Source organism: Silurus meridionalis, chromosome 25 (genome assembly GCF_014805685.1).
Source record: "Silurus meridionalis isolate SWU-2019-XX chromosome 25, ASM1480568v1, whole genome shotgun sequence".
Lineage (NCBI taxonomy): Eukaryota > Metazoa > Chordata > Actinopteri > Siluriformes > Siluridae > Silurus > Silurus meridionalis.
This window is the reverse complement of record NC_060908.1, coordinates 7849009-7874976: the sequence shown is the minus strand read 5'-3', so window position 1 is coordinate 7874976 and position 25968 is coordinate 7849009. Positions and strand designations below refer to the sequence as shown.

Below are 25968 nucleotides of genomic sequence, written 5' to 3'. Positions count from 1 at the left end.
GTCATTACTACTCAATAGAATTTCAGATTCATTACCTGTACTAGGAAAAAAAATGCAGTAGATACTTTTGCCCATTAAAACTTACTAACAAGTCTTTGAATTTTAATTTAGTGTTAATTTTCGGAAAAAAAAGAAAATTCGAAAAGTGGAAAGTTTGAGTAACTGGATAGATTTTCTACTGTACTGCTCCAGGGTTGGAAGGTTGGATAAAATACCACTTAAAAAACACCTTATTCTTTTGCACATTTCTCACCTTATGGGCTTTCTTAATGGCTGTATTTATGAATTAATGCTATATAGTCACAAATCAAATCTTTATCTGTGTATTCAAACAGCTACCCTTAAAGAATTTTATCACATGCCAATAAGTTTTCTGCAGCAGACAGATCAGGATTAAAAAAAAATCCAATTTATTTGATAAATTCTATTTCATGTTACTAAAAGTGATGTTTACGCTATAATGGACATTTCCACACGCTCCCAACTTTCTGACAAGCTCTGCACGACGTTGCCTAGATATGTACAGAACTCCTGACGCACCCCTTCAGGATCTTCCTCTAGGTTGGAATGAATGAGAGGCAGCTTGTTCAATTGAGGAGCTGCACAGAGGAGGGAGAAAAAAAAACATGTACAGATTTCTCACATTGATGCCATTGCAATAATAGATAAATATGTGATCTGATTACTTTTCTATGTTACCTAATTGAGGGCGTGACATATCCGCTCCACTACCAGGCTTGTGGTGTGCTATGAGCAGACACTGTCCTGCCTGTAGGCTTTGAGACGAGATAAATGTCGAGTGCCAGGTCTCGACTTCCTTAAGGTGACTTGGAATGTCAGGGTTAAATACAATGACTACTCCATTAGAGTCTTTCATTAAAGCTAGCCAGCATGCTTCAAACCTATAATGAGGAGAGAAATAAGTTCAGAGACCGATCCAAACCAAACTTATTAACTAAATACTACTTGCAAGCTAAGATTACACTATATAGACAAATATTTGGGGACACCAGACCATAAGATTTTGTGCTTTTGAACATCCTATTCCACACTTAGTTCACATTTTCTATTATAATAACCTCCACTCTTTGTAGAAGTTCCACTAGATTTTTGAGGGTGCTTGTGGAGATTTGTGCTTTTTCAGCAACCAGGGTGTTAATAAAGTCGGGTAGTGATGTCGGGTGCGGAGTGTCGTAACTCAGGCCCCATGTCCGAGTAGACATAGCAGTTAAGTGGCGCACTACTCAAATTGGTTTTAGCTATTCACTAATCAATTACCAATACGTTTCAAAACTTCAAATAATACACAAACAAACCAAATGAAGACATCTTCCAGTCACGAATTAGAAGGAGCAAATCAGCTTCATTGCAGTCAATTCAGGCCGTCCAATGGAGCTCTCTGGAGAGAACCATCTTAACAGCAATGGCACCCGTCAGCTTTCACATGCGAGTGCAAAATTAATATAGACAATCCTTACTTTTTATATCTCACACCTAGTTAAATTTACAGATTTTGTTTAATATCTCATCCCTAACAATTTACATACACATACATTACAGAATTTTATGAGGCTTTGCATATCCCACCTTTTGCTTACGTGTTTTCTGGTAAGTTTATACCTATTCTTAGTAAAAATTCCACCCATTTCCTGGATGACTCATTCACCTCCATACAATTCTAATTTACATGTACAAAAAAGATCTCTTCATGGTGACCTTTTCTCAAAAAAAATCCCCTGATCATGCACTTTTGCACATAATGCAACAGATCATCCACTGCGATATTCACACTTTTTCTTATAATCTCGTTTGGGTTTTTTCCTATGTCTGCAAATCATCCTTTGTTTTGTTTACTTTGTATAGAAATGTGTTAGTTTTTTTTAAGAGATTTACAAACCAGGGCTTTAACACACCAGCATTTTTCTCCAAATGCTTTTCCTGTTTTTCATAGCTCTCGTCTTTAACTTCTTCTTAAAATATATTTCTTATGCCATAATAATTCTTTATATAAAATTTCCTGTCTTAGTCTCATCCTGCCTGCATCTTAATCTCATGCTCTAAACGAAACATCTTACTTCCTGTGTGTTTTGGACATTGGATCTCTTATACAATTTCTTGCAACTATTCTCCGACGTTCTTTATTACTTGACGATGTGTTGTGCCTATAGCTTTTTTCATTTTTTTACATTTTTATATATATATTTTTTATGATTTTTCCACTTAAGTTGTACTACTTGTGCTTTGAATATATGTGCATATGCTGTTTGAGTATAGTTTGCTTATTTTACGTTATATTTTCCTATATCTTTTCCTTCCGGGCCGACGCCCTTTGCCTGTGTGCGTGATTGCCACTTTCTACTGGCCATGGCATATATCTGTTTTCTGGAGTGACTATTGGTTCTCATATGCGCCTCTATTTTCCACCTCGAATATCTCTTCCGGTTCATACTCATGGCGTCTCTACATTTTTCCCCTTATTTTTCTAAAACTGCCTTTTCGAATCCCTAACCTAATCCATCAGCCGTATCTGCTCACTTGCCTTTATAACGTGTATTACATTTACAAGCATTTTGATTATATAATGAATGCTAACTTTATGTATGATAAACTTTACTCTAAAGCATGATTATTGAATTCCGTTAACTCTCTTTATACACTGAGTTCTTAGCAAAGCTGAGTATTATACTATATTAATGCTGAATAATTGTTATATGTATTAAGCTTAGATTTAAACTAATATAAGCAATGTTATATGTTATCTGAAGCATATTGGTAAATTATATTATATAATACTAGATTCACTACTAATAGCTGAAGCTGACCTAAGCCAAATTACATGGGTGAACTTTATGCACCCTATTATGCAAGATGAGTCAAGACATTATGCAGTCTCTCTGTTTTCTCCGCATAGCCAAGGTGTTTAACCACATAGGCAGCTCCATACATGACTTCTGACTGTATTTTGCACAGTGCATGATGCACCTGCACTCACCAATGTGAGTGCAATCCTGAATGTAATCAATAAGGTTGAGTTTAGAGCTCTATAATAGGCCACTCAAGATTTCATACTCCAACCAATGCAAACCATATGTTCGTTGAGTTCTCAGGAGCATTATCATGCGAGAACAGGTTTGGGTCTCCTAGTTCATGTGAAGGGAAAATTGAATGCTACTGCATCCCAAGACATCTTGTATAATTGTGCACCTCCAACATTGTGGTAACAGTATGTGAAAGAACCTCATATGGCTGGAAGAGTCACGTGTCCCTATACAAGGTGGTATCAAAAAGTTTTAGCTCTGTTTACAATATAATACTTTATTTATCGACTTTTACCCACATTAACCTTCAGAATAGTCCCCTTGCACAGTAATACAAATGCTGCTATTTGCACTTTAGTGCCAAAAAAGACAACTTTTGAGCTGGATCTTCATCTTCAGTAAAACAGCAAAGTTTGCAGGAACCAAATCTGGAAAGTGGGTTGGGCCACTAGTGAGATCATGTTGTTTCTGGTGAAAATCTCACATGTGAGGAGAGCTGGTCAGAACAGCAGATGTGGTAACGCACGTGGTCAGAATAGCACCAGTTGCATAGTTACCGATATACACAGGACGATGTACTTTGGCACGCTGACTTCTGAAGGTCAGTGCTCTCTGTGACTGTGCATGCACTGCCATGTGCTGCCATCTGTTGGCGTGTTACAAAACTAGTCTCGAATCTTTTTGATACCACCTATACTTTTGTCCACATAGTGTATGAAAGATAAATAAATGTGAATGACTGCTGTGTGTTCTAATGATAAAAGACAACTACGTATTTGACGTGTGACGTCTCATAATGAAACAGTACCAATGATCTCTAAAAATTGCACAAAAAAAGCTAATGTGATCATAATGTATATTTGGATTTTTAAACTGCCCGAGTCAGATGTTGAACATCATAGTCACTTTTAATTCAAGTACACTACCTGGCCAAAAAAAAAATATGGACAACTGGTCAGAATATACATGCCAAGCTATTGCCACAAACTTTCAAGCACATGGCAATGTCTTTATACACAAAATGAGCTCCATAAAGGCATGTCTGGGCAAGACTATTGTGGAATAACTCCTCAGCTTTGACCTCAACCCCACTGACACCCGACTGCACCCCAGGTTTTTCACTCACTAATGCTCTTGTGGCAAAATAAACACACATCGCTATATTGTAATCGCTCAACAGCAGCCTAAAGGAATATATGTTCCCCTTTATGTGTGATGGTAGGGTGTGCACAAAGGTTCAGCCATATATTTAAAAATGAAATACACATGCTTACAAAGAGGAGGTCAGTATCAAACCTGTAGTGAACATCAGTCTGATTCACAGAGCTGTCACTTTGGTATAATATTAAAAATAGACAGTTATAGGTGTGTCTGTGTGTCTAAAATGTAATAAAACCACACTGGAGTTCGAAATCACATTCATCCAAAGCATGTGTGACAGCATGAACAAATCTGCAGTCCTGAAAATTGACTTGCGACAGAAAATAAAGCAAGAAGGTTTTTTTCAACCTCGAAATACTTCAATGTATAAGTAGGTAGTATTAAGGGACACTCACTTGAAATCTCCAGCACAATCCCATAGCTCCACTTCACAGGCACTGTCTTTGCTCCCACTGCCTAAATTCTGAGACTCAAACTCCAGTATCCTACCAAACATCATAACATAAATGATTTTATTCAGAAAAAACATACACTTTTCCTTATGTAATATTAAACCTGGGTTCCAGATGACTGACCTGACTCCCTGTGTCGGGCTGTATTCTGATCCGATTGTCTCCACTGTATCCGAGAGAAAATTCGCCAATATTGTCTTCCCACACTGCCAATAATACACATGCATCAATATTACAATAATATTATCAGGTTTTGAAAAAGGATTGTAACATCCAGAAAACTAGAGATTGTAAGATCTCACCTCACTTGGTCCAATTACAAGGATTTTCACCTTTGTATTTTTAACTTTCAGCATTTTCCAAGACTTTAGGATCACAACTAGGCAGAGCTACAGTATGCGAGGCAACCGGCTAAAATCCTAGCTAACTTCTTTAACTGAAATAAACAACACTTCATTGACTTAGTGTTATAATGAAGTTCTTATTTTATCCTATATAATTCAATATATTGATATTTAAAACCACATAACTGGCATAAGAGAGAGAAACGCAGAAAGGATCTGGCATAAACATCTTGTTGTCATGGTGTTGCAGGAAGTGAATCTTACTGTTCGCATTCGCCGATTCGCGAGTATACAGGTCTTACACCTGGGCTTGTTATTTTGGTGTCACAGGAGAACAGTGTTAAAATGTTTAATACACCTTTTCATAAATATTGTAGCCTAATATCCAAAGCCTATTTTTATAATATTTTTTTCCTTCTTTATGTAAATTAGTAATGTGGCATTCACACCACAGACTTTCAAAAATAATGCTGTATTTATGTATACCGTGGTCATGGTTTTTACCTACAATGTACAACATTTATACTATATATAGTTTTTAGCATATGTGCATTATCCAAACAGCATGATTGATGAAGTTCTAACTATATACAGAGCTAAGAATAAAAATATCTTTGGATTAAACAACTGTATATTAGTGGTAAAACGTGTGTAAAATATACAGATTTAACATTTACATTTACGGCATTCAGCAGACACATTTATCCAGAGCGACATACAAAAGTGCTTTGAATCTCTATCAATGAATAAATCAAAACTGGTTCTCTACATTACAAACTTAAGTTCATCATACAACTCTTGAAATGTTTCATGAAGAGCTACTAAGGGCAGTGACTCAGCTGTTCGGACATCTAGGGGAAGTTCATTCCACCACCTCAGTGCCAGAACAGAGAAGAGCCTTGAAGTATACTTACCTCTTCCCCTGAGAGATGGTGGGACTACTCGAGCAGATCTTAGGCAGCATGGTTTTACACTCAATGAGCACTTTGTTAAGAACACTTTTACATCTACCATGCCTACCAATAATTGTACCAGTTGTTCTATTATTTTATCAGCCAATTGTGTGGCTGCAGTGCAATTCATAATCTCATGCAAATACAGAAACTTTTGCTAATGTTTATATCGACACATCAAAATAAAGAAAAGCATGCAATGTCAGTGAGATTGATAGTAGCATTGGTGTTGGTGCCTAAACTGGTTTAAGAATTTATGATGATCTCTCAGAGTTTCACAAGGGCCAAATTGTGATGGCAAGACGACTGGGTTATTGCATCTCCAAAACTGCAGGTCTTGTTTTTTTTTTTTCAGTCTGCAGTGGTTAGCATCTATCAAAAGTGGTCCAAGGAAGGAACAGTGGTGAGCCTGTGACAAAGTAATGGACGTCCATGGGTCATTGGTGCACGTGGAGAGCAAAGACTGATACGTGTGTCCAACAGATGAGCTACTGTAGCTCAAATTGCTGAAGTTACTGGTGTTAATGCTCCACAGGTCAGGACTGTTGACAGCAAAAGAAGAACCAACACAATATTAGGCATTTGGTCATAAATGTATGCCTGATCGGTGTATACTCCTGCTGTAAACTGTTGTTGTTCACCAACAGAGGGCGCAACAGCAAACTTTTTAGAGTGTCCATGATTACTGTGAACTATCTTTGCATTCCCACCCAAATACAGGAGTTTCCAGGCTTACAGTTTTATAACTGCTGTTTCTCATATTTAGTTCCAACAATTTCTTTGCTCAAACATTTCAGAACAGACAGAATATTAAATCCAGGTGAGAATCAGAACAGCCAGTCTGAACAAGCTCTCCAGAGACCAGATTGTACATATTGTGGCATATCTGAGCTGTTCTTTTGCGTAAACTTTTATGTTTTCTTTACTTGACCCTACTGATTGGCAAATTATTAATAATTAATAATTAATTCATAAATTGTTTAAAATTATGCAAGTGTGCACAAGTGGTGCAAACCCATAGACTGAGTCACTGAGAAAAGCTTCAGCTGCAGGAATTGTCCGGCAAACATCATTTAGCTTGAAAGGTTCGTCAAACTGGTACTGATTTTCTGAAACACTAAAGGAAGGGGTTGGGAGTGTGTTTCCTTCCTTAAGTTTGCCCCTGCAGCTGCAAATGCATGAACAGCCAATGGCAAAGAGCCAGATTTAGAGGAGTTTTATATATTTTTCTTTTTAACATATAGCACATCAAACAACTGAGCATGATTCTGTCCTACAAATCTTTTTTTATTTATTATTATTTGTATTTTTTTAGAGTATGAGATATACAGCTGTTGTTTTTTCTTATCTAATGGAATACTGGAATAAAAATTCTGAGAGAAAAAAAGCCCTGAGATTTTTACTGTCCATCAAATTTGTCCAAACACACATTTGTCTGTTAATAAAAACTTTATTTGGAATATAAAGAGATCATTTTTGAGGAAATAATCAAGCTCTTTTTTATCACCATATGAGGAACGGCACTTGGTACTTGGATAAATATAAGGTTTAGTATTCAAAAATGTTATTAATTTGAAAAAAGAAAAAAAAATGGCATGATGGAATAATATTTTGTTATTTTGGGGAAAAGTCTAAATGAAATGCTGCAATTTGCAAATCAAATTCAGGGTGTGTCTTTTTCGTTGTTCATTTTGCCTTTTTTTTGTAGTGTAAAATAAATTGCAAGTGTTAGTGTTAACTGGAACTGACATAAAACACATGATATAAAAAAAAAATTTACTCTCTATAAAAATAAAAATTCATTGTCAAAGTCTTCATTTTAGCTGGCAAATTTTAACCGATGTTCCAACCCCAAATCCAGGATGGAGGGGTTCAGTGAAGGTGGTCTCAAAGCGATGGAGGCATGTCATGGTCTCGCCGATGCTGTAGAAAGCCAGCAATCCTGCGTTGTAGTCTAGGTAGACCCCTATTCTTGGAGAATGTGGCGCATTGATGACTTTGTCCACCCGGTTATGCCAGGCAGAATAGCCTGTGTCAGAGCAGAGGAGACTCCAGGATTTTTCGTTGTAACCCAGCAAGCAGAGTGGACCCTTGCCTTTGCGGCTAATGCCCCGGTAGGCCACTCCAACTGAGAATTCACCATTCCATTCAATCTCCCAGTAGTAGCGGCCACCGGTCAGAGCCTCACGGCATAGCACCTGGGCAAAGGTGTCAAACCTCTCCGGATTATCAGAGTAGGGCTGCAAGTTGCGGGTTCGAGTCACCTTCTTGTTCCCTTCTGACAGGTAGAGCTCTTTATAGGCAGTAGCAGGGTCCAGGCGGAGCTGACAGAAGTCTAAAGGCAAGGAGAAGGGCATTTATTTACCTCTAGTAGCTCAGAGAACATCAATGTCTATACCACGAAAGCCTTAAAAAAGTATTATTCTCAGAAGAAACTAAGCAAGAGGTCTCAAAGAATGTGTTATGTAAAAAGTTACAAAATCAAGGAACAAGTGACCACTGAAATATTAGATATGCTACTTACATTTTAAGAACTCAGACCTGCTCCTCGGCTGGGAAGGAGGTGCACTGTCCACAGTTTGGACATCTTTGACTAGATAAAGAAAGAAAAAAAGAAAGAATACAGTATGTTTCATTCAGCACATTTCCTATGTCGCTCTTGGACATTACGTCTTCAAAGAGTCTTCTAATGCCTTACCTCGGCTGCTTTTCTCTCGAACACTACGGTTCTCCAGTGTGTAAACAGGTACTTCATTCACTGCAAGGCATCAGAAAAAGTGCACTTAAAAAACAACCCATTTGTTTGTAAAACATCATTACAAAGTTATGCCCACAAAGCCTCGTAATCAGGAGCCTTGTGTCATTACATAATACATCCTGAAAACACAAAAGGACGTTAATCACCCAATCAGGGCTGTTCCTTTTGTGTACCACACTAGTCATGATTCAAAGTACTATTTACTTTTTCAACCCAGTCACATGATTCTGCTTTATGCAGTTTGTGGCAGTTCATGATCATGTGCCCCATCTGACTGGATTAATTCCTCCCCTGCTAGGTGTTTATTTCAGTAGAAAAAGTAAACAATTCAGTGCTATAAAGCAGGAAATACTTATGTACAATATTTCCAACAGTGAAAATGTCTTTAAATGGTTGTATTTATGGTTGGATTCATACCTGATTTTGAGATCTTCAGCAGTTCCTCTCTGCCCAGTTCTTCAAGTTTTTCTTTGATTTCAGCAACAGCTTTCCTTACAGCACTGAATGAGAAATCTGGGTTCAGAGATACTTTGGGAATAAAGCCATCATCAGTTGGTGTGCAAAGATAGTTGAAATTCTGTAAGGAAAAGAGGAAAACACTGCTGTTTAAATAAAAAGCTCTCAAAAGTTGGCTGTTTCAATAAATAAATCTGTTTAGCAGAGAAACTGCTCTCAGGGGTACACCTTCACAAAATGGCTGCATAATGAAATTATTGTGTTAGCTAATAGATTTGGCACAAAAGTAAAGGAGGTAAGGTTATTTCAAGGGTAGCCATACTACTGTTCAATTAAAAAAACTCTACTCTTGGACGGGGTGGTATTTGTTTCAATGTTGAGTTTCAAAGTATCTAGTTTTAGCTTTAACTAGGTTTAACTTTTGAAATCACCGACTAGACATTTAATAGAATACCGCGACTGAATTCTGTACCTGTAAAAAGTGGATGTGGTCCTCAGTACTATAGAGTTGCTTCAAGCCAGTCTCCTTTTTCTTAAGTTCATCAATCTCCTGCTCCAAACGCTCCATCAGTCCCTCTGCCTGGCTGAAGGCAGCTTTCTCATTAATGTTGATCAGCTTGGTGACCTCCGACCTCATCCTCTCGATGGCAGTGATCATCTCATCAAACATTTTCTTGCTCTCGGTCATGGCCCTTTGAGCCGAGCTCTGTGGCATAATTAAAACAGTTTAGCAAACACATTCAGCCACTGAATCACTTTGCTAATCACTTCATTTCAGTCTTCACGACAACTTTGTTGAAGCTTTCCTTGTTTTGACTTTCATGGCCTAACACACCAGAACAAAAGACAATCTGTGTCAACAGCTGGTTTCCACTTTATCAGAAAAAAAGGGCAAATACACCCAAGCCTCAAGGTTTATTTGTGTTCCACTGCATGAGGTTGTTATAGAGTTACTAATAAGATAAGGGTTCTACCCCGGGGTCAGTGTCACTTGCAGCCACATAATATGGCCTTCTTCTTTGTAGGCTGCACTGATTGTGTTACATGTTGCTTTTGATTGTAAAAACGGCCCATTTGGAAGGGGAATGCATTGAAACTGTTACCCACCTTCAGTGAATCAACAGCCGTTTTTAATTCCTCCAGTTCTTTGGTCCTCTGCTGGCATTTTTGTTTGATATCAGCTTGGGATACTCCAAGAAGTTTCTGTAAGAAAAGGAACACATAAAAAGATCAAAGCTAAAAGACTACACACACTGACAACCACAAAGGATCAAAATAAATTAAAAAATCTTCCTTCTAGAATTCTGCTTGAGGTATTTTCTTATAGAAAAATATCCTTATGGTCCTACTTAGAACCTTAAGTAGGAAATCTCTGAATACGTTACCTGAGAAACGTAGAAAGAGTACTTAAGTGCGTTTAAACACCCAGTTTTTTAAGTATAACAATCTACTAATAGGTACTTAATATAATTAAGACTGAGTATCCACTGGTTATATCATTTGTGACATCCTTGAAAGTTTCTTTTGTATATTTGGCGAGGTGAAAGGCCATTGTAGCTCATTATTAAGTGGCTTTACATGGAGATATATGCTTAATGTGTGCTCTGTTTTAGGAGACAGGGGAAATAAAAGGGAGATCGGGAATGCCAGCCACGCCAGGAATGTAAAACTAGCCGCTCCCACCTTGTGTAGAAGCATTTCAAGGTGCTCATGTCCTGGCCCTTTGGAGAAGAGGGGGCTTTTCGTGCAGCATTTCAGTGAGCCCACAAGACCATTCTTCAAGATAAGCTTGATGGAATGTGGGGAATCTGGGAAGGGGGTGAATAAAGGGAGTGTGTGGTGTGTGTCTCTGTTTGTGTGAGAGACTGAGAGGCTGATAAAAAATAAGGGGGGGCTTCAATCTGTGATAAGGTCCTTCTGGTTTCAGCAGAGTAAACAAATCGTTCTCAGTTAGTACCTGCTGGTTCCCGCTCTGGCAGCAGATCATACAGTTTAACAACACCATCACTGAACTTATTGCCAAGTTTTGATAATGTTATTAAGGAGATAAACAAAAATGTAACAAATGCTGCTATTATTTGAACATTCCCTGTTGTCAGTTGTTCAAGAGAAAGGGGAAACATTTGAAGGATAGCTATTTATAGTTTTTAATCTCGTCTTTCCACTTTCCCACAGGTACTGCCTGTTTTAAACGTTCATACAGCCAAAGGAGAGACAATGCTGTAAGGCAGTTGGAAGGTTTAAGAATTTCAAAGAGATGAAATTCCAAATGGGGGTTAGAGGGAGGTAGACATCTGCACATTCTCTCAATCACATGCGTCTATTTTCTGGCTGGGTGATGTCTTTAGTGTTTTAGCAGGAGGTCTCTTTCAATTTCTTTTACTGATAATGTAAGAGGAGGGGGATGGTTGGGTCATAAGCTTTATGGCCTGATCTTACACTCACATACCTTTATCTGTGGGATTTTGCCTGACCCAACCCTTTCCCACCTTTTCTCTCAGAGCCCAAGGATATAAATAAATTTTTGCTTTGGAAGAAAATGAACACTGTTTCCAGAATAAAGCCCACTCAGAACATTTTTTGACTCACCTTTGGCTAATCTACTCTACAAACACTCCCTGTGTGGTTTCAGCCTGACCGCCTGGAAGTGATAACTTTATTTGGCTTTGACTTTTGTTCTACTAGTTCTATGTCCCTTACACACATCTGGTTTAATGTTTAGCCAATTTATGCTCTCTCAACATTTTCTTGAACTGTCAGTAATAGCTTATAGATTGATTTAGACACAAAAATAATTTGACTGATAGATATAAGATAACAGTAAAAGTGAAATAAACTTAGGTAAGCATAATTACTACTCAGTGATGAAAGGATAGATTAACAGTCTGCACAGCTAACTGAGAGTCTTAGTCATATACCACTAAACATCTCATTCTTTGCTTTTATTAGGAGCACAAAGTTTTATTTCAAGTAAAATTACTCCTTACCTGCTTCTCACTTCTCTCTGCCTCTGCTGAGACAATATCATGACCCTTGTGCTCGCTGACAGTGCAGATAGCACAGATACACATCTGGTCAGTACGGCAAAATAGCTCCAGGCTTTTCTGGTGCTGTGGGCAGATCTTTCTGTCTAGGTTCCCAAGCACGTCCACCAGTTTGTGCCTCTTGAAGGTAGCGGACTCATAATGGGGCTTCAGATGTTTCTCGCAGTAAGAGGCCAGGCAGTTTAGGCAGGACTTGACAGCTTTGAGCTTCTTTCCCGAGCAGAAGTCACAAGGAACGTCGGCTGGTCCGGCAAAGCTTCCATTGGTTGGAGGCACAAGGTTGAGGTTCAAGCCGGTCTTCTTGATCTTCTCGGCCACTTTGGAGAGGGTTGCATTGGGTCTAAGCACGGGTCTCTGGGTGAACGTGATCTTGCACTGAGGACATATGTAAATCCCGGTGTAGTCAGCCTCATTCCAGTAACCACTAATGCAGTCCATACAGAAGCTGTGGCCACATGGGATGGCCACAGGGTCCCTCAGGAGACTAGCGCACAGGTGGCAGGTGAAATAATCTGGGGACACAGGCTCAGCCATGTTCACCTCACACATGTACAGACGCTTACACACAAGCTACGTCCAAGCACCTGGTAAAGTAAACAGGGAGTGTCCGTTAACACAATAGAGGGCGAGTATGCACGCAGAGGAGACGAAGTCAGAAGTCTGGAGCCTTGCAATCGGTGTGGCTGTGAAACCAGCAGCTGCATACACAACCCACTTGTATTGTTGAATTCCACAAGTTATTGATTGAAAGCAGGTAAAGCCCTCCCCTTCTTACAGAAAGAGACACAGTGGGAAAGAGAGCAAGTAATAGAAAGAGATAGATAGAGCACAGCCTACCTTAGACAAGCACGTCAAGTAAGGAGTGTCAGAGCCTTAAGAGAGAGAGAGAGCCTGCGAGCGTAGAGGGTGGAGTCAACAAAAAATAGGGCAGGGCTATTAAGAATGACTGAATTGTAGTCTGGAGTGTCCCAAGATGAAACTGAGAGTTGTTTAGTAAAGACAGAAACACCCAAGAATTGATTGTTTTCTATGCACTTAATATTAAATTGGGAGCCAAAACAATATTTACAAAGTAATTGCACTTGGTTAAATGTTTTTATTGCTGTTTATCCCCTTACTCTTTTCACATTCCTTACTCTTACAACCACATATCATTCCACCTAGATTCACTGTAATTCATTAATTCATAATTCTGTAATGCAGCTACTAAAAACATGAATAAATACATTAATTTTAAATCCTTATTGACTTCATGACATAAATATTGCCTACACCTTAAGCTTCATAGCCGATTGGTATAAAACATTCATAGCGCATAGCTACATTAGAACATAATCATTATGAAATAAAATAAATAATTTTTTTTTTGTTTAATTTGATCGATACAGGTGAAGTAGGTGTGACTGTACATAAACAGTATTCAGAATTTGAGGATTTGAGTCATAGGTTAAAGTAAATCTGGTCAAACTAGTCTTATTGTTTACTTTCTATACGTGTGTGTGTGTGTGTCATTAAATAGTTTCCGTCTGTTTGCCAAACCTTTTTTTGTCTCTACTGATTATGTCTGTCTCTGCTCCCCAAGTTCCAGGTTTGGTGATGATTATTCCAAAGGGTCAGACCTTCTGTGACTAAACACAATTTGACATGCTTTTCCCCTTATTTTTAGTATTCTGTATAATATATAATATTTTTTAATATACTGTGTGATCTATTAGGACTCAAATGTCATCATTTTGATAAGAATTAGAAACCGGACTAGTCTGTTGAACTTATACCTGTTGTTTCTTCAAATATTTTAGTTTGAAAAGTAATATTGATATATTGTGGAAAATATGTGATATAAACTATAAAATGGCATTCTGTTATAGCCCTATATTTTTACTATTATATATATGTAAAACATTTTGTTCTGTTAGTTTGGAGGGAAAAAAAACCCAAAATAGATTAAGGGTTTAAGAGTGTTTGGTGTAAAAACATATTTTGGGTCTAGGACCATATAATGATTATGTTTTGTATTATCAGAAAAAGAACAAGCCATGTTGGTAAAGAGAGATATTCAAATGTTTGTAACCACGCCATCAATCTTAAATCACATTGCAGCATCACACAGAACATTCCTTGCATATCATGGGCACAAATTCCTGTCACGTTCGGCAGTCCCTGTTTGCGTTGCATGACCACAAACTGCACGTGAACATCAAGATAACACTGTCGTTGTAAAATCGATTGAATGTGTAAATGTGTATGCAGTTTTAATGGACCAGTTCTTTTCTTCTTTTTTTTGAGTTTCGGGCTTGATAGTTGCCAACTCATAGATGTCGCCCTCGTCTTGCAGTACGAGCCTCTAAACTCCACCCGACACTTCCTTTTTAGAGGACAATTGATACCACTTTTCAGTGTTTGAGTACTCCTTCTCTGCTGTAGAACAACGGCTGAGCACATTGGTTTTAGTGTTTCACCTCACATTTGCATAGACATAACAACTGTGTTGTCGTTGCAGAGCGGTGGTGCACTTTTGGGTGCACTTTGCTGTGTGTTTAAACCTGCATTTCAAAATACACTCTTTTGAGTACTGTATCTAAACTTTTGCTTTCCTTAGTGCATGTTAATGCAAAGGTTCATGCACTAGATTCAAAAAGTTGTGTCAAAATGTACTGTTGCATTCTTCAAACTAGTTGGTGCAAATTCCAGGTGCGCACGTAGTGACACAGATAGTGACACTTGTTAAACGTTGACTGGTTGCACTGGACCAGATTCATCAGCCCCACCTCCGATGCCTAGCTGACATCATTCTGCAGATGGTTTCGCCTCACTCCTTATTTGGTGTGCTTTCTGATAAGCCAGTTTCTCTTTCCTTCCTCTTTTTTCCAGAGTTGATCAGATTCCAGGAAAGGCTGTTGTACAGAGCTTTTCCTGCGATTGTCTCTGTGTGACCACGAAATAACCAACACGGATCTTGGTCCTAAACCTTCAAAGGGTGGAGGCTCTTCTCTTCAGCTCTGAGATTTGCAAACTAATATCTTTAATAATTGTAATTGATTAAATAAAGCAGTACTGTTGCAATTAAGATCGCATTAGATTGCACGTTTATAACACCTGTGCAACCTCAGAGAGTTTGCAATACTTTAGGAGCCTCGGCTTTGCTCCTCTAAGGCACGTTTCAGTCAGGAAGCTTTGTATTTCCTTGTGTGCATTACAACTCAGCGATCATGTTTCAGTTGGTTTAGTGGTGTATAGGAGTTGGTGTGTAAGTGGTTGTGGGAAAGTGTGGGTAAATGTGTGTCTGCATGTTTGTGCATCCGTGTGTGTGTGTATAACATAAACTGACCAAGTTTACAAAGAGTGTGTACTTGTATAACATGCTTGTTGATAACGTAGAAATTAAGGGTTTGCCTCTGTCCATTCGTTTCGTCAGTGCTTGGAGACGAGGTATTTACAAGTGCTTCCCTTGAACAATGGTTACCTTTGTCGGTTTAACCCAAGATGTAGGGTGTGTGTTGCTAGATGTTTGGAAAAAGGCCAAGTTAGCAGGTTGTGGAGATATCCAGCAGGGAAAAAAATGGAGAGAAAGAGCCTATAAGACACACATATATCTGCTTATTTTATGGAGCCCTTTTTATGTGCCTTGAGGTCATGGATAGACAGATGCATCTGAAGCAGATAAAAAAAAACAAAAACAAATAAAAACATCACCTGTTCACTAAAGATGGTTCAAATTTATTTTAAAACGTTGCATGACCTTGCATGTGTATTTAATTGAATGGCAACTTAATGTACAAGAAAAATAACAGCAGCAGTGAATTCTTTAATTAAACAATAAATGTTTCGATTTTTGCAGCTTTACACTCTGCTGTAATTCTGTACACACTTGAATCTTTAAACCATTCAGACAGACACCAAATATGTGAAATTAGACTTACTAATGTGCCAATCATGAATTATGTAAGTAACTATGTAAACTATTTTAAAACTGCGCAGTTTAACTAATAATGATGCAATGTATGCCATGTATACATTGTCATGTTGTTCAGGGAAAATATACAAGTAAGAAATTTTTAATAAGATAAAAGATAAACCGAGGAGATAAAATAAGGCAATTTTCAAAATTGCATATTGTACATGACTATAAAAAAAAAGAATGTATTGCTAAATACATAAAAGAATAAAAATGTGGTTTGTGCATTTTAATTTCCATGTCTTACAGACACAGGCGAGCTCTTAAGATAAAAAGAAGAAGACATCAATAGCAATGTTATATTTAATGTGTAAGCATTTAAATAGCGAAATTAGTCTCATATATTGTGACCATTTAGACTGCAATATTTAAACCAATAACTTGGATTCTCAATTCTTTTATATATATATATATATATATATATATATATATATATATATATATATATATATATATATATATATATATATATAAAACGATTGACTTCTTTAAGTTGAGTTTTAATTATTTTTTTCTTATATTTGAAATCATTGTCTTATTGTATAATAATTCAGTCAGTTAAATATATGAACCATTTTATTTTCAACATTTTGGATTTTTTTTGGTTGTAAAATAGAGAGTACATTTTTCTTTTTCTGATTAAAAAAAGGAAGTTCAGATCCAGAGATTTTTAAAGAAAAGAAATCTGTTTTTTTTCCTGATGGGTAAATTTGTGTTTACACCCTTTTCAAATGGACTTGCAGACAATTGCAGACATTATAAAATCGCACTTACAAATGGAATCCCTGCTATAAAAAAATATATATTATTAATTATTCAATCCTTACTACCTTTCTAGTAACTTGTAAACTGTTTCAAGTGACACTGTATGCCTATAAAAATATATTGTGTGCTCTACAGTCCAATGGCCTTTATAGGCTTGGTAGAGATGTGAGATAAAGATAAATGGTAGGGTCCATCCGTCTGTTCTCTCGGTGCAGTCACCTTTACTGTTGTCTGAAGGTGTCACAGTTGAACGAGAAGCAGCTCCAGTTACAGTGCAATCAGGGGAAACAAAAGGGGGTCATTTTTTATTAACTCACACACTTCAGTAAATTAAGTGTGTGTGTTAATAAAAAATGCTGAAAAAATGCTGAAAATAGACCAATGATACACCTACAAGAGTAAAATAATTTTTGTTGATATTTTATTTGCAGTAATGGAATTACTGAATATGTATCTTGTTACTTGTCTTTAAGTAAACGTGAATGCGTTATCTCAGCAGGACTGCTTTTTTTTATCGGTTAGTGCTTGAGATGAAGGTGTAGGCAACAATAAATCAGACAGCCTATGCATGCAGGGATAAATATTTGACAAGGGCTATTAAAATCTCTACTGTCCATGTTACAACACAGGCCATAAAACTGTTACTGAGTTGTAAAAGTAATTCTACATCTCTTTCACATTTTCAGCTTTCTATAGATCATGGAGTTTTGCAGTGTAGAAATGACTCAACTGGAATCTCTGCCTTTAAGACACGCTAGTATAATTTCCACTTTAGTAGTGGAAGTGGAGTGAATGACATAGCATGTAGATGACCTGCAGGTTTGGGTGTGCTTTACACTTTCCCAAGCTACAAATAGCTTAAAAAAGGCATCTGACTTTCCAACTTTTACCTCTCTTCACTGACCCTATCTGTCTTATCAGGCTGGGACACATTCTTTCTGACACTTTTTTGTACCCTGCACTGAAACTCAAGTGCAGATGGCCATCTTGGCTTCTGGTTGAGAGATAACTTTGAGGTACTTTCTGATACATAACAGCCTCAAAACTTTGCTGTCAACACTAGACTGACATTTGAGAGAGAGAGACTTGTAATTTCCATTAGTCGTATTTGGAAAGGTTATCTCATAATATTAAACTCCATTCAGGAGAGTTAACAATTAACACTAAATGTTAAAGGTTCAAGCTATTACTGCATGTTATTCACACTATTTAAGCTCTACTAGAACATAATATCTTTGGTCTTTTGTTGTTTGAACTTATGCAGTTCGACTCCAGATGATTTTTTTTATGCAGGTTACTCTCAGGCTTTGATAACATGTCTTATTTTGTCAGATGGTAACCACTGATGTACTCTGTAATACCATGGATTAAGACATTAAGTTCATACTGGGGCCCCTTGAGAATGCATCTCCTAAGAATAGCTTAGAGATGAGCTCATATCTTTCCCAAAATCTCAGCGCGACGTAGTCTTGGGAAAAGGTGGTTATTTAACAACCATGCTAATTAGTCATACTGTTAAAGGTAACACTTTACCAAATCCTGCACATTAAGACTGACATAATCATGACATTAAAGTCTCAAAGCGGATATACGGCTATTGCAGTGTATTGCGGTCTCATACTATCATTATTGCAAAACAAATTATTAAAAATTGTTTAATATGGACAATTTTAAGTTATATATTTTATCATTTAGATTATTATAATCAAATATAAAAGGATACAGGTTTGAGAAGTGTAAATAATAAAAATGTTGGAATACAGGCAGCAAGTAATAGAGTGTATAAGGCTGGACATAAGAAACCTATCATACTATTATTAACTGGTTTTGCGATGCGGTGGGATGCCATTACTTACAATATGGTAAGTCCAAATGTTTAACACACTTTTTTAAAAGTAATTTACCTTAGAATTAATACCTGAGTGCATGTGCCAAGAGGTTAGGATTTGGCTATAAATGGTTCTATCATCATAATAAATACATTTTTTTGTGATGATCTTTTTTTTAGTGTTTTGAATTGATCCTTTGAACATACATGAACTTAAAAAATGTGTTGCATGGAGGAGTGCAATTAGGTCACTCTAGTGTCAGGCATGTTACACATTACAGGAAAGGGCTCCGCACTGTTTTCTGGGAGTTAATTGTGGGAGTAAAGATCATTTTGAAACCAGTGTCTTTTGTTAAAAAAAATGTAAGTTAGAAAAACCTAAGCCGTGTCAAGTTTTGGCTCAACGCATTACTGAAAGGATGAGTTATTTACTTGATATACAGTATATTTTTAATTGTTTCTCATTCTCATACAAACATGTTAGAAGTTATTCAGTGAATTAAAAATAAAATGCAGTTAATCTCATTTCATTGCATTGTTCACATTCTTGCACCAAAAAATGTTTTGGATGTATCTTAGAATCTTAGAAGGAGTTAAAGATGCTTCATTAGATGTGGCCTAAAGGACCAGTAGGATTGAATGGGATGTTGATTTCTTTTAGAGCACTATACTGTACATACAATTTCACATACTTGTTCACACCTAGGGACAACTGAGAATCAACCCCCCACCAATAAAATACAATAAAAAATAAATAAATAAATAAAAAAGTAAAAATAAAGGGCACACAAGAGGTATGTGCTAAACTCCACAAACAGTAAATAAATCACGGGATCAAAAAAGGAACTGAGGCTGTATTGCTTTTATTTTTTATTTTAATGGTATTAATCTTCAACCCATGATAAACAAGTGTTTTATGACAGCTGGGGAATAAATTTTGTTATGGCTGCCATCATGACAATTAAAGTACTGCTAACATGCCATGTTTATTATCACAGGGTGTAAACTTATGAAGGAATATGTCATCTTCCACTATATATTTTTCATGAGTATAAATATGTTTATGGAGGTTTTAGGATGCAAGGTTCAAATGAAGACTGGAAACTGGCAAGCACACCTTAGTTTAATAATTTAGACCATGCAAAAGAAGGCCTGAATAAAGTAGAGAGTGTTGCATAACTTCACCCCTCACAATTCTAGGACCGTTGACATACACGGACTTACATTCCTCGCTCTCATAAAGCTGCCTTTTTCCTGTTCGTTTGCCTGTAGTTGCTGAATAACTCATAGTAGTTACTGATTAGCTGGCTTTAAAATAAATGATTGAATACTAACTTGAGATTTTAAGGGGTTAAATAAATTATAGTAAAGATCCTTTTCTTATGTATTAACATGCAGATGTATTTTTAGCTGCACCAGTGTCACATGATGTGTGTGATTGTGTCTAAGCTAATGTTCATTGCTCTTAGCGTAGCTTGTTTATAAAGCTTTTGCATGCATTATGCAAACCCAGTGCCTAGAGATTATTTGAAAAATGCACTGCAAATAGAAACACATACATATCGTGTTCAACTTAAGTTGAGAGAACAAAAGTGTGTTTTAAGATTTCATTCATTCTCCTCACATTCCCTTCATAGTATTTTGATTGATTACTGGTCTCTTTCTCTCTCGTGTTCCTGTTCCTCACCTGTGTCTCAGCCACTCCCCTACACATTTAACTAGTTTCTGCTCAACCAGTTTGTCCTCCCTCGCTGCCTGAATGTTGACTGTATATAACAGTGTTGTGGTGCCACATTCTCATTTTGCCTTTGCCTTCACTTAGACACACTCCTATACTCAGGTCACAGTCTGCTCCTTTTACTGAATCCATGTCGCAGGACATCTGCTACCTCTGCAAAGAGGACCTGAGGGACCCTGTGTCCATTCCTTGTGGTCATCTCTTCTGTTCCATCTGCCTCAAGACCTACTGGGATCATGCTGAACACACAGGCCAGTACTTGTGTCCGCAATGTCGAGTCACCTACAGCAAGAGGCCAGCTCCGCGTCGCGTGACATCCTCTCAAAACTCTTCAGGTCAGAGGCTTTCAGAGTCCTCCCCTCCAGCTCCTCCAGCACCAGATTACAACTACGCAGGCCCAAGGGATGTGGCATGCGACATTTGCATCGGAAAGAAGCTCAAAGCTGTTAAGTCATGCCTGATGTGCCTGGCATCATACTGCGAGAAGCACCTGAAACCTCACTATGAGTCGGCAACGTTCAAGAGGCACAAGTTAGTGGATGAGATTGGGCACCTGGATAGGCAGATCTGCCCACAACACCAGAAAGGCCTGGAGCTTTACTGCCGCACTGACCAGATGTGTATCTGTGTGCTGTGCACAGTGAAGGAACACAAGGGCCATGACATGGTAGCAGCCGAACAGGAGCGAAGCGAGATGCAGGTCAGTCCAACTATTTAGGATATAAAGAAAGTGTTGTATCATTCACATTATATATCATTTCTCTTGCATGTCCCACTACTGCCTATTCGGGTTGATTCAAGGAAGTAACATTTTTGAATCGAAGTTAACCTGACCTACTTTTAACTTGGTATCAAAAAGGATGTGAATGGACAGTGTCAACTGCTCCTTGCCAAACAACTAATACAAACATATAACTCTTGGAGAGATCTCCACCCGGATTAGAATAAAGAAGCCGTCTGTGTAGTATTGCTGGTGTGGGAATGATACTGCTGTGTGCAATGGCAAAATTCCTCTATTGTTCCCTAATCAAAATAGGGAACTGCTCACTATAGTTACCAACATAACAGACCAACATGTCCTTGCTTTAGTATTTAATGTTATTAAACAATGTACATGTAATGTTCAGTGAAAGAAAGAATGTTATAATGCAAGCTGAACACTGTAAATTTATCATCATATTTGTAATGTTTGTACATGTGTTACTGTAGCAACGTCTGGGTGCAACACAAGCTGAGATCCAGGAGAAGATCCATGACCGAGTGAAGCAGATGGAAGAGTTGAAACAAGCTGTGGATGCACTAAAGGTGTGCACTGATAAAATGTTTTCAATCCACTTCTGAGGGGACTTTTAAAGAATGCTACAAACAAGTGTTTCCTGCCAAAACTTTTAAAAAAGAAATCCTTTAAAAAAGACCTCGGAAAATGAATTTAGTCCGAGTATGTAATGACATCTTAGCCAAAAGTGTTCATGTCACCTTTATATAGGTCAGTTGCTAGTATTTCAGGGAAGTAAACCACATATCATGAATATTATTGTGTTAACTGATATTTGGCTACAAGCAATAGCTCCAACAGCTCCAAAAAGTAGATCTGCCTTTCTGTTAACACTCTTTACTGAGTGTTCATTTTAATAGACATTCAGTGCTTATAAATATGTACACGTCAAAAAGTACAAATGAAAACAAATATATTTTTTTTTTCCCCAGAGCTCGGCTCAGCGGGCATTGCAGGAGAGTGAGAAGCTATTCGGAGACATGCTTCGCACCATCGAAAGGATGCAACAGGAAATGATCAAGCTGATTTCATCTAATAAAAAAGCGGCGCTCAACACAGCAGAGGGCCACATGGATCGTTTGGGGCAGGAAATTGCTGACCTGAAGAGGAGAGACAACGAGCTTTCGCAGCTGTCACGCACTGAGGACCACATCCACTTCATCCAGGTACAAGAAAATTCCTTAAGAAACGTTAATGTGATTAGATGTTTCAGCTTTAAAAGACCTCAGGTTCATTCCAGCAAGCGAATCATTTCTGGCTTCTTTATTAAATAAATATCAAAGCAAGACAGATGTTTTATACTTACAGTTTTATGTGTGGCTTTTTTAAGAGTTACCACATGCTGATAGCCCAGACAGATGCAGAAGAGCTGCCCACGGTTAGTGTCAATCCTTACTTCTCCTTCGGCTCCGTTACCAAGACTGTCTCCGAGCTGAAACAGCACCTGAATGAGTATGGAAATGAGGAGTTGGTCAAGGTGGCCACCACAGGTGAGTCAAAGCATTCAGTTTGTGGAGAAACTGAAATATATCAACAAAATATAGCTCTATAGAAATTCATATTTAATGTGTTTTTCTCAGTCACAAATTTCTTTGTATATAACATGTTGACAGGTGACAATTTAAAAGAACAAAAGGGAAAAAAACAATGGTCCCTTTATAACTTTATAATCTCCCATACTTCTTTTTATTTTTGTATTTTCTAAAATATTAAAAACAAAATTTATTTATGACCCTAAACTCTTCTCTTCCAGTGAACAAAATGCCTTTCTGTCAACTAGAGGACAAAAAAGGGAGAAAGTCTATAAAGGGTGAGTTATGTCCAAGACATTTTAGATATTTGCTGTTCTCTTTGTTAATACTGGCCGGAAATGTTAATAATAATGTTATTTTTAAATGTAAAAAAAAATCTAAATAAAAAGCAGAGGTTTTTCTTGGCTGCTCAGTAAAAAAAAAATTATAATTAAATAAATAAAACAGGTTGACATTTGAACTAATACCATGTGAGCGGATGTGTAAATGATGACTAGATGTGCACAGTTAGCTGTTTCTCACATTGCTTGATGTGGACTGCATAATCCTAGAGATTACATATAGGTTCTAAATGACAAATACATAAATAAATAAATGTTCAATAGTTTTTAATAATAGCACATTCATTAATAAGTAATAAACCTCTTTTGGTTTATTTCTTTTTGACATTTGATTCTAGAATTTTAGTTAATTCCACAGACCTTTAATTATTCCGTTATGCTGTATGTATTTTATGTTCTTCTAAAGACCTTTAACGATGCCATGTAATACTACGGTGTAGTAATCATTTTCTGCTGCCTCTGTAGCCGATGAAGTTGATGTGTATAGGACTCAGAGGACTCTCAGCCAAGCACCTCGCAGCCAGGCTCCACGCACCAGGGACGAATTTCTTCAGTGTAAGACTGTGTCTTTTTAATCTACAACACAGCAACAACATGAGGACTACAGGGTTGTCTGCTAGTCTACTGTGTACAGTGTGTTTTAAGAACTATACATGATTACCCAAAACAGTATAGGCAGGAGATTAGTGTATCATATGTATACAATGCTTCACAAATTTCCGTAGTGGTATGTCACTATGTGCATAATTATACTTTAAATAATGCTCTAAGGAAAAAGGCTGGCCTTTGGCCCAGTGCTAGGCGGGTTGTTGAGGGAGTTGTTGAGGCAGCATTCCTTAGATATGGGATTTGTGCATGAACCGACTGAAAAACTTGCTTGGCCTGTTAGGCAGGTGGGCGTATGGTTTGTTAAAGGAGAGGAGACATTCCAAGAACTAGAATGCAAAAAATTATTTACGAGCAAGCTTTATTTTGCAAACCTGGCCTGGACGCATCTTTGCTTTCTGGCTTGTGTGTCCTGGTGCATTGTTCTAATCACACCTGGGTGTTTATTGTGACTTGAAGCCAGAGGGGAGCATCAAACATTTCACTTGAACGCCTGCATCTGTGTAGACGTTTAGGAGAACTGTTTGGATGGATGTTTTTTTCCCCTTTCCAGCTGGAACTGCTTAGCTAAAAGGCTTGTTGTTCCTGTCTAATTGATGAAACACAATAAGAGTGGGGCTACAAAAGGCAAGTCTTTCATCTATTGTGCACAAACTGGGTGGTGCCCCGATTAGCCACAAAGACAGAGAAACCATTAGCTTACTTCTTTACTCTCTTTGTAGCTTCAAAAAAATCTGCATAGTAGATTTGTGGGCTTAGGGACTCATTAATTGGTTAGCTTTTATTATACTAGGTGGTTAAAAAACTTAGTTCTGGTAAGCGTAGTAAAGTAGCACAGCTCATTAAATCCCTTTATAACTGCATGGGTGTGTAGTTGGTCTGAAGTGTGTACTACCACTCTCGGCCCTCTAGATGAGAGACGGTCACGTGGTTCCTCAGGCAGCCGCAACCTCCTAATGTACAACCAGCTCTGAGAGACGACGAGGTGGGCAGACACTAGAATTTACATTGTATGTTGGGCCTATACTCATTAACAGCCAAATAGTATAGTAGTGCTGACCAAACATCAGCTCTATTCTTTCCATTTTAAAACCTCGTTATTGACTCTTGATTATTAAAACTGATACCAGGTCAGCACTCCTATTTTAAAGACATTTACTTCTGGGCTTTACCTTTAGGATCTGTCACTTTTGTCTCTCATGTTGGAATACCTTAAAATTTTTAGTTTAATTAGTATTCAATTTTACAGTTTAATACTTTGGCCTTGGTGGTTGATTTCATCTGCTAGGACTTTATCTTTACACGTAGTTTAAGTAGACATCTCTAACCCAATCTTCAATCTTTTCTGCTCTATTGAACAGATGCCTGCCAGCTAACTCTAGACCCAAACACAGCATACAAACAGCTCTACCTTTCCCGAAGCAACAGGAAAGCAACCCTGAAGAGAGAACCCCAGTCCTACAGCGACAGCACCCAGAGGTTCGACTGCCTGCCCCAGGTGCTGTGCAAAGAATCCCTGTCTGGTGGCGCCTACTACTGGGAGATGGAATGGAGTGGAGAAGGGGCCTCCGTTGGCATCACCTACAAAGGAATCAAGAGGACGGGTTACGGCGATTCCTCCCGCATTGGCTACAACCGCAAATCCTGGGGCCTTGTCTGCTCCGATTCCAGCTACTCTGCTCGCCACATGAAAGATCAAATCGACATCAATGCTCCCTACTCGTCTCGCATTGGGGTTTTCCTGGATTATGATGCAGGCACCCTGTCCTTCTACAGTGTAGGAGAGACCATGACATTAATCCACCAATTCAAAGCCTCCTTCACTGAGCCTGTTTATCCTGGATTTTGGGTATGGTATGAGTCGGCCATCTGTATTTGTCAGCTGTAATTCGGTGTACTTGGTTTAGGGAGAAATCAATATAATATGTTTTTTTAATATATTTTTTTATATCCAGTATATAACTATGTGTAAATGCCATTGTGGTGTTTTCCCTTTTTTAATTTTAATTGCATTGTAATATTTTTGTGAGATTTGCAAAATAATGTGAATTAGCTATAGCAAAATGAATAGAAGATAAGCTAAATTAAAGCACATGGCCTTTTTTTGCACTGAATGATTTGCAGTAAAGCAGAATGTGTGTGTGCATGTGTTTTTGTGTATTCAGATGTCAATGCTGGCTTGTATGCACAAATGAAGAGTCAATAAAAATCTAAATTTAAAA

At 37.8% G+C, this 25968-nt stretch overlaps 3 protein-coding genes across 5 annotated transcripts; 1 reads left to right on the top strand and 2 right to left on the bottom strand.

Moving 5' to 3' along the window:
* Positions 1 to 387: 387 nt before the first annotated feature.
* On the bottom strand, positions 388 to 5265 carry ift22 (intraflagellar transport 22 homolog (Chlamydomonas)). Its single transcript, XM_046839118.1, has 5 exons — positions 4954 to 5265; positions 4775 to 4857; positions 4595 to 4684; positions 700 to 902; positions 388 to 599 (listed from the first exon to the last, which is right to left on the bottom strand). The coding sequence occupies exons 1-5, from the start codon at positions 5005 to 5007 to the stop codon at positions 451 to 453; spliced, it is 579 nt and encodes a 192-aa protein (XP_046695074.1). The 5' UTR covers positions 5008 to 5265; the 3' UTR covers positions 388 to 450.
* A 2113-nt stretch (positions 5266 to 7378) lies between these two features.
* ftr82 (finTRIM family, member 82) lies at positions 7379 to 13073 on the bottom strand. The gene is made up of 7 exons (XM_046839767.1): positions 12150 to 13073; positions 10270 to 10365; positions 9635 to 9868; positions 9124 to 9283; positions 8647 to 8706; positions 8473 to 8541; positions 7379 to 8283 (listed from the first exon to the last, which is right to left on the bottom strand). Exons 1-7 carry the CDS (start codon positions 12753 to 12755, stop codon positions 7763 to 7765), a joined length of 1746 nt encoding a protein of 581 aa, XP_046695723.1. The 5' UTR covers positions 12756 to 13073; the 3' UTR covers positions 7379 to 7762.
* A 7460-nt stretch (positions 13074 to 20533) lies between these two features.
* Positions 20534 to 25968, top strand: ftr83 (finTRIM family, member 83). 3 transcript variants are annotated; one of them, XM_046839905.1, is made up of 8 exons: positions 20534 to 21192; positions 21702 to 21797; positions 22200 to 22433; positions 22598 to 22757; positions 23021 to 23077; positions 23606 to 23695; positions 24659 to 24731; positions 25108 to 25249. In XM_046839905.1, exons 1-7 carry the CDS (start codon positions 20623 to 20625, stop codon positions 24718 to 24720), a joined length of 1269 nt encoding a protein of 422 aa, XP_046695861.1. In that variant the 5' UTR covers positions 20534 to 20622; the 3' UTR covers positions 24721 to 24731; positions 25108 to 25249. The 3 variants fall into 3 exon arrangements, with proteins under 3 accessions (XP_046695861.1, XP_046695862.1, XP_046695859.1); XM_046839906.1 differs by having other exon boundaries at positions 24659 to 24756; XM_046839903.1 differs by lacking the exon at positions 24659 to 24731 and having other exon boundaries at positions 20535 to 21192; positions 25108 to 25968.

Coding starts and splice junctions, on each gene's coding strand:
- ftr82 (XM_046839767.1), bottom strand. CDS start 12,755: ATGTGTGAGGTGAACATGGCTGAGCCTGTGTCCCCAGATTATTTCACC. Junction 9,869..10,269: donor CGGCTGTTGATTCACTGAAG/GTGGGTAACAGT, acceptor ATTATGCCACAG/AGCTCGGCTCAAAGGGCCAT. Junction 8,284..8,472: donor CAGGTCTGAGTTCTTAAAAT/GTAAGTAGCATA, acceptor CCTTGCCTTTAG/ACTTCTGTCAGCTCCGCCTG.
- ftr83 (XM_046839903.1), top strand. CDS start 20,623: ATGTCGCAGGACATCTGCTACCTCTGCAAAGAGGACCTGAGGGACCCT. Junction 21,798..22,199: donor AAGCTGTGGATGCACTAAAG/GTGTGCACTGAT, acceptor TTTTTTCCCCAG/AGCTCGGCTCAGCGGGCATT. Junction 23,696..25,107: donor CAGGGACGAATTTCTTCAGT/GTAAGACTGTGT, acceptor TCTATTGAACAG/ATGCCTGCCAGCTAACTCTA.
- ift22 (XM_046839118.1), bottom strand. CDS start 5,007: ATGCTGAAAGTTAAAAATACAAAGGTGAAAATCCTTGTAATTGGACCA. Junction 4,858..4,953: donor TTGTAATTGGACCAAGTGAG/GTGAGATCTTAC, acceptor TATTATTGGCAG/TGTGGGAAGACAATATTGGC. Junction 903..4,594: donor GATTGTGCTGGAGATTTCAA/GTGAGTGTCCCT, acceptor TCCTCATTATAG/GTTTGAAGCATGCTGGCTAG.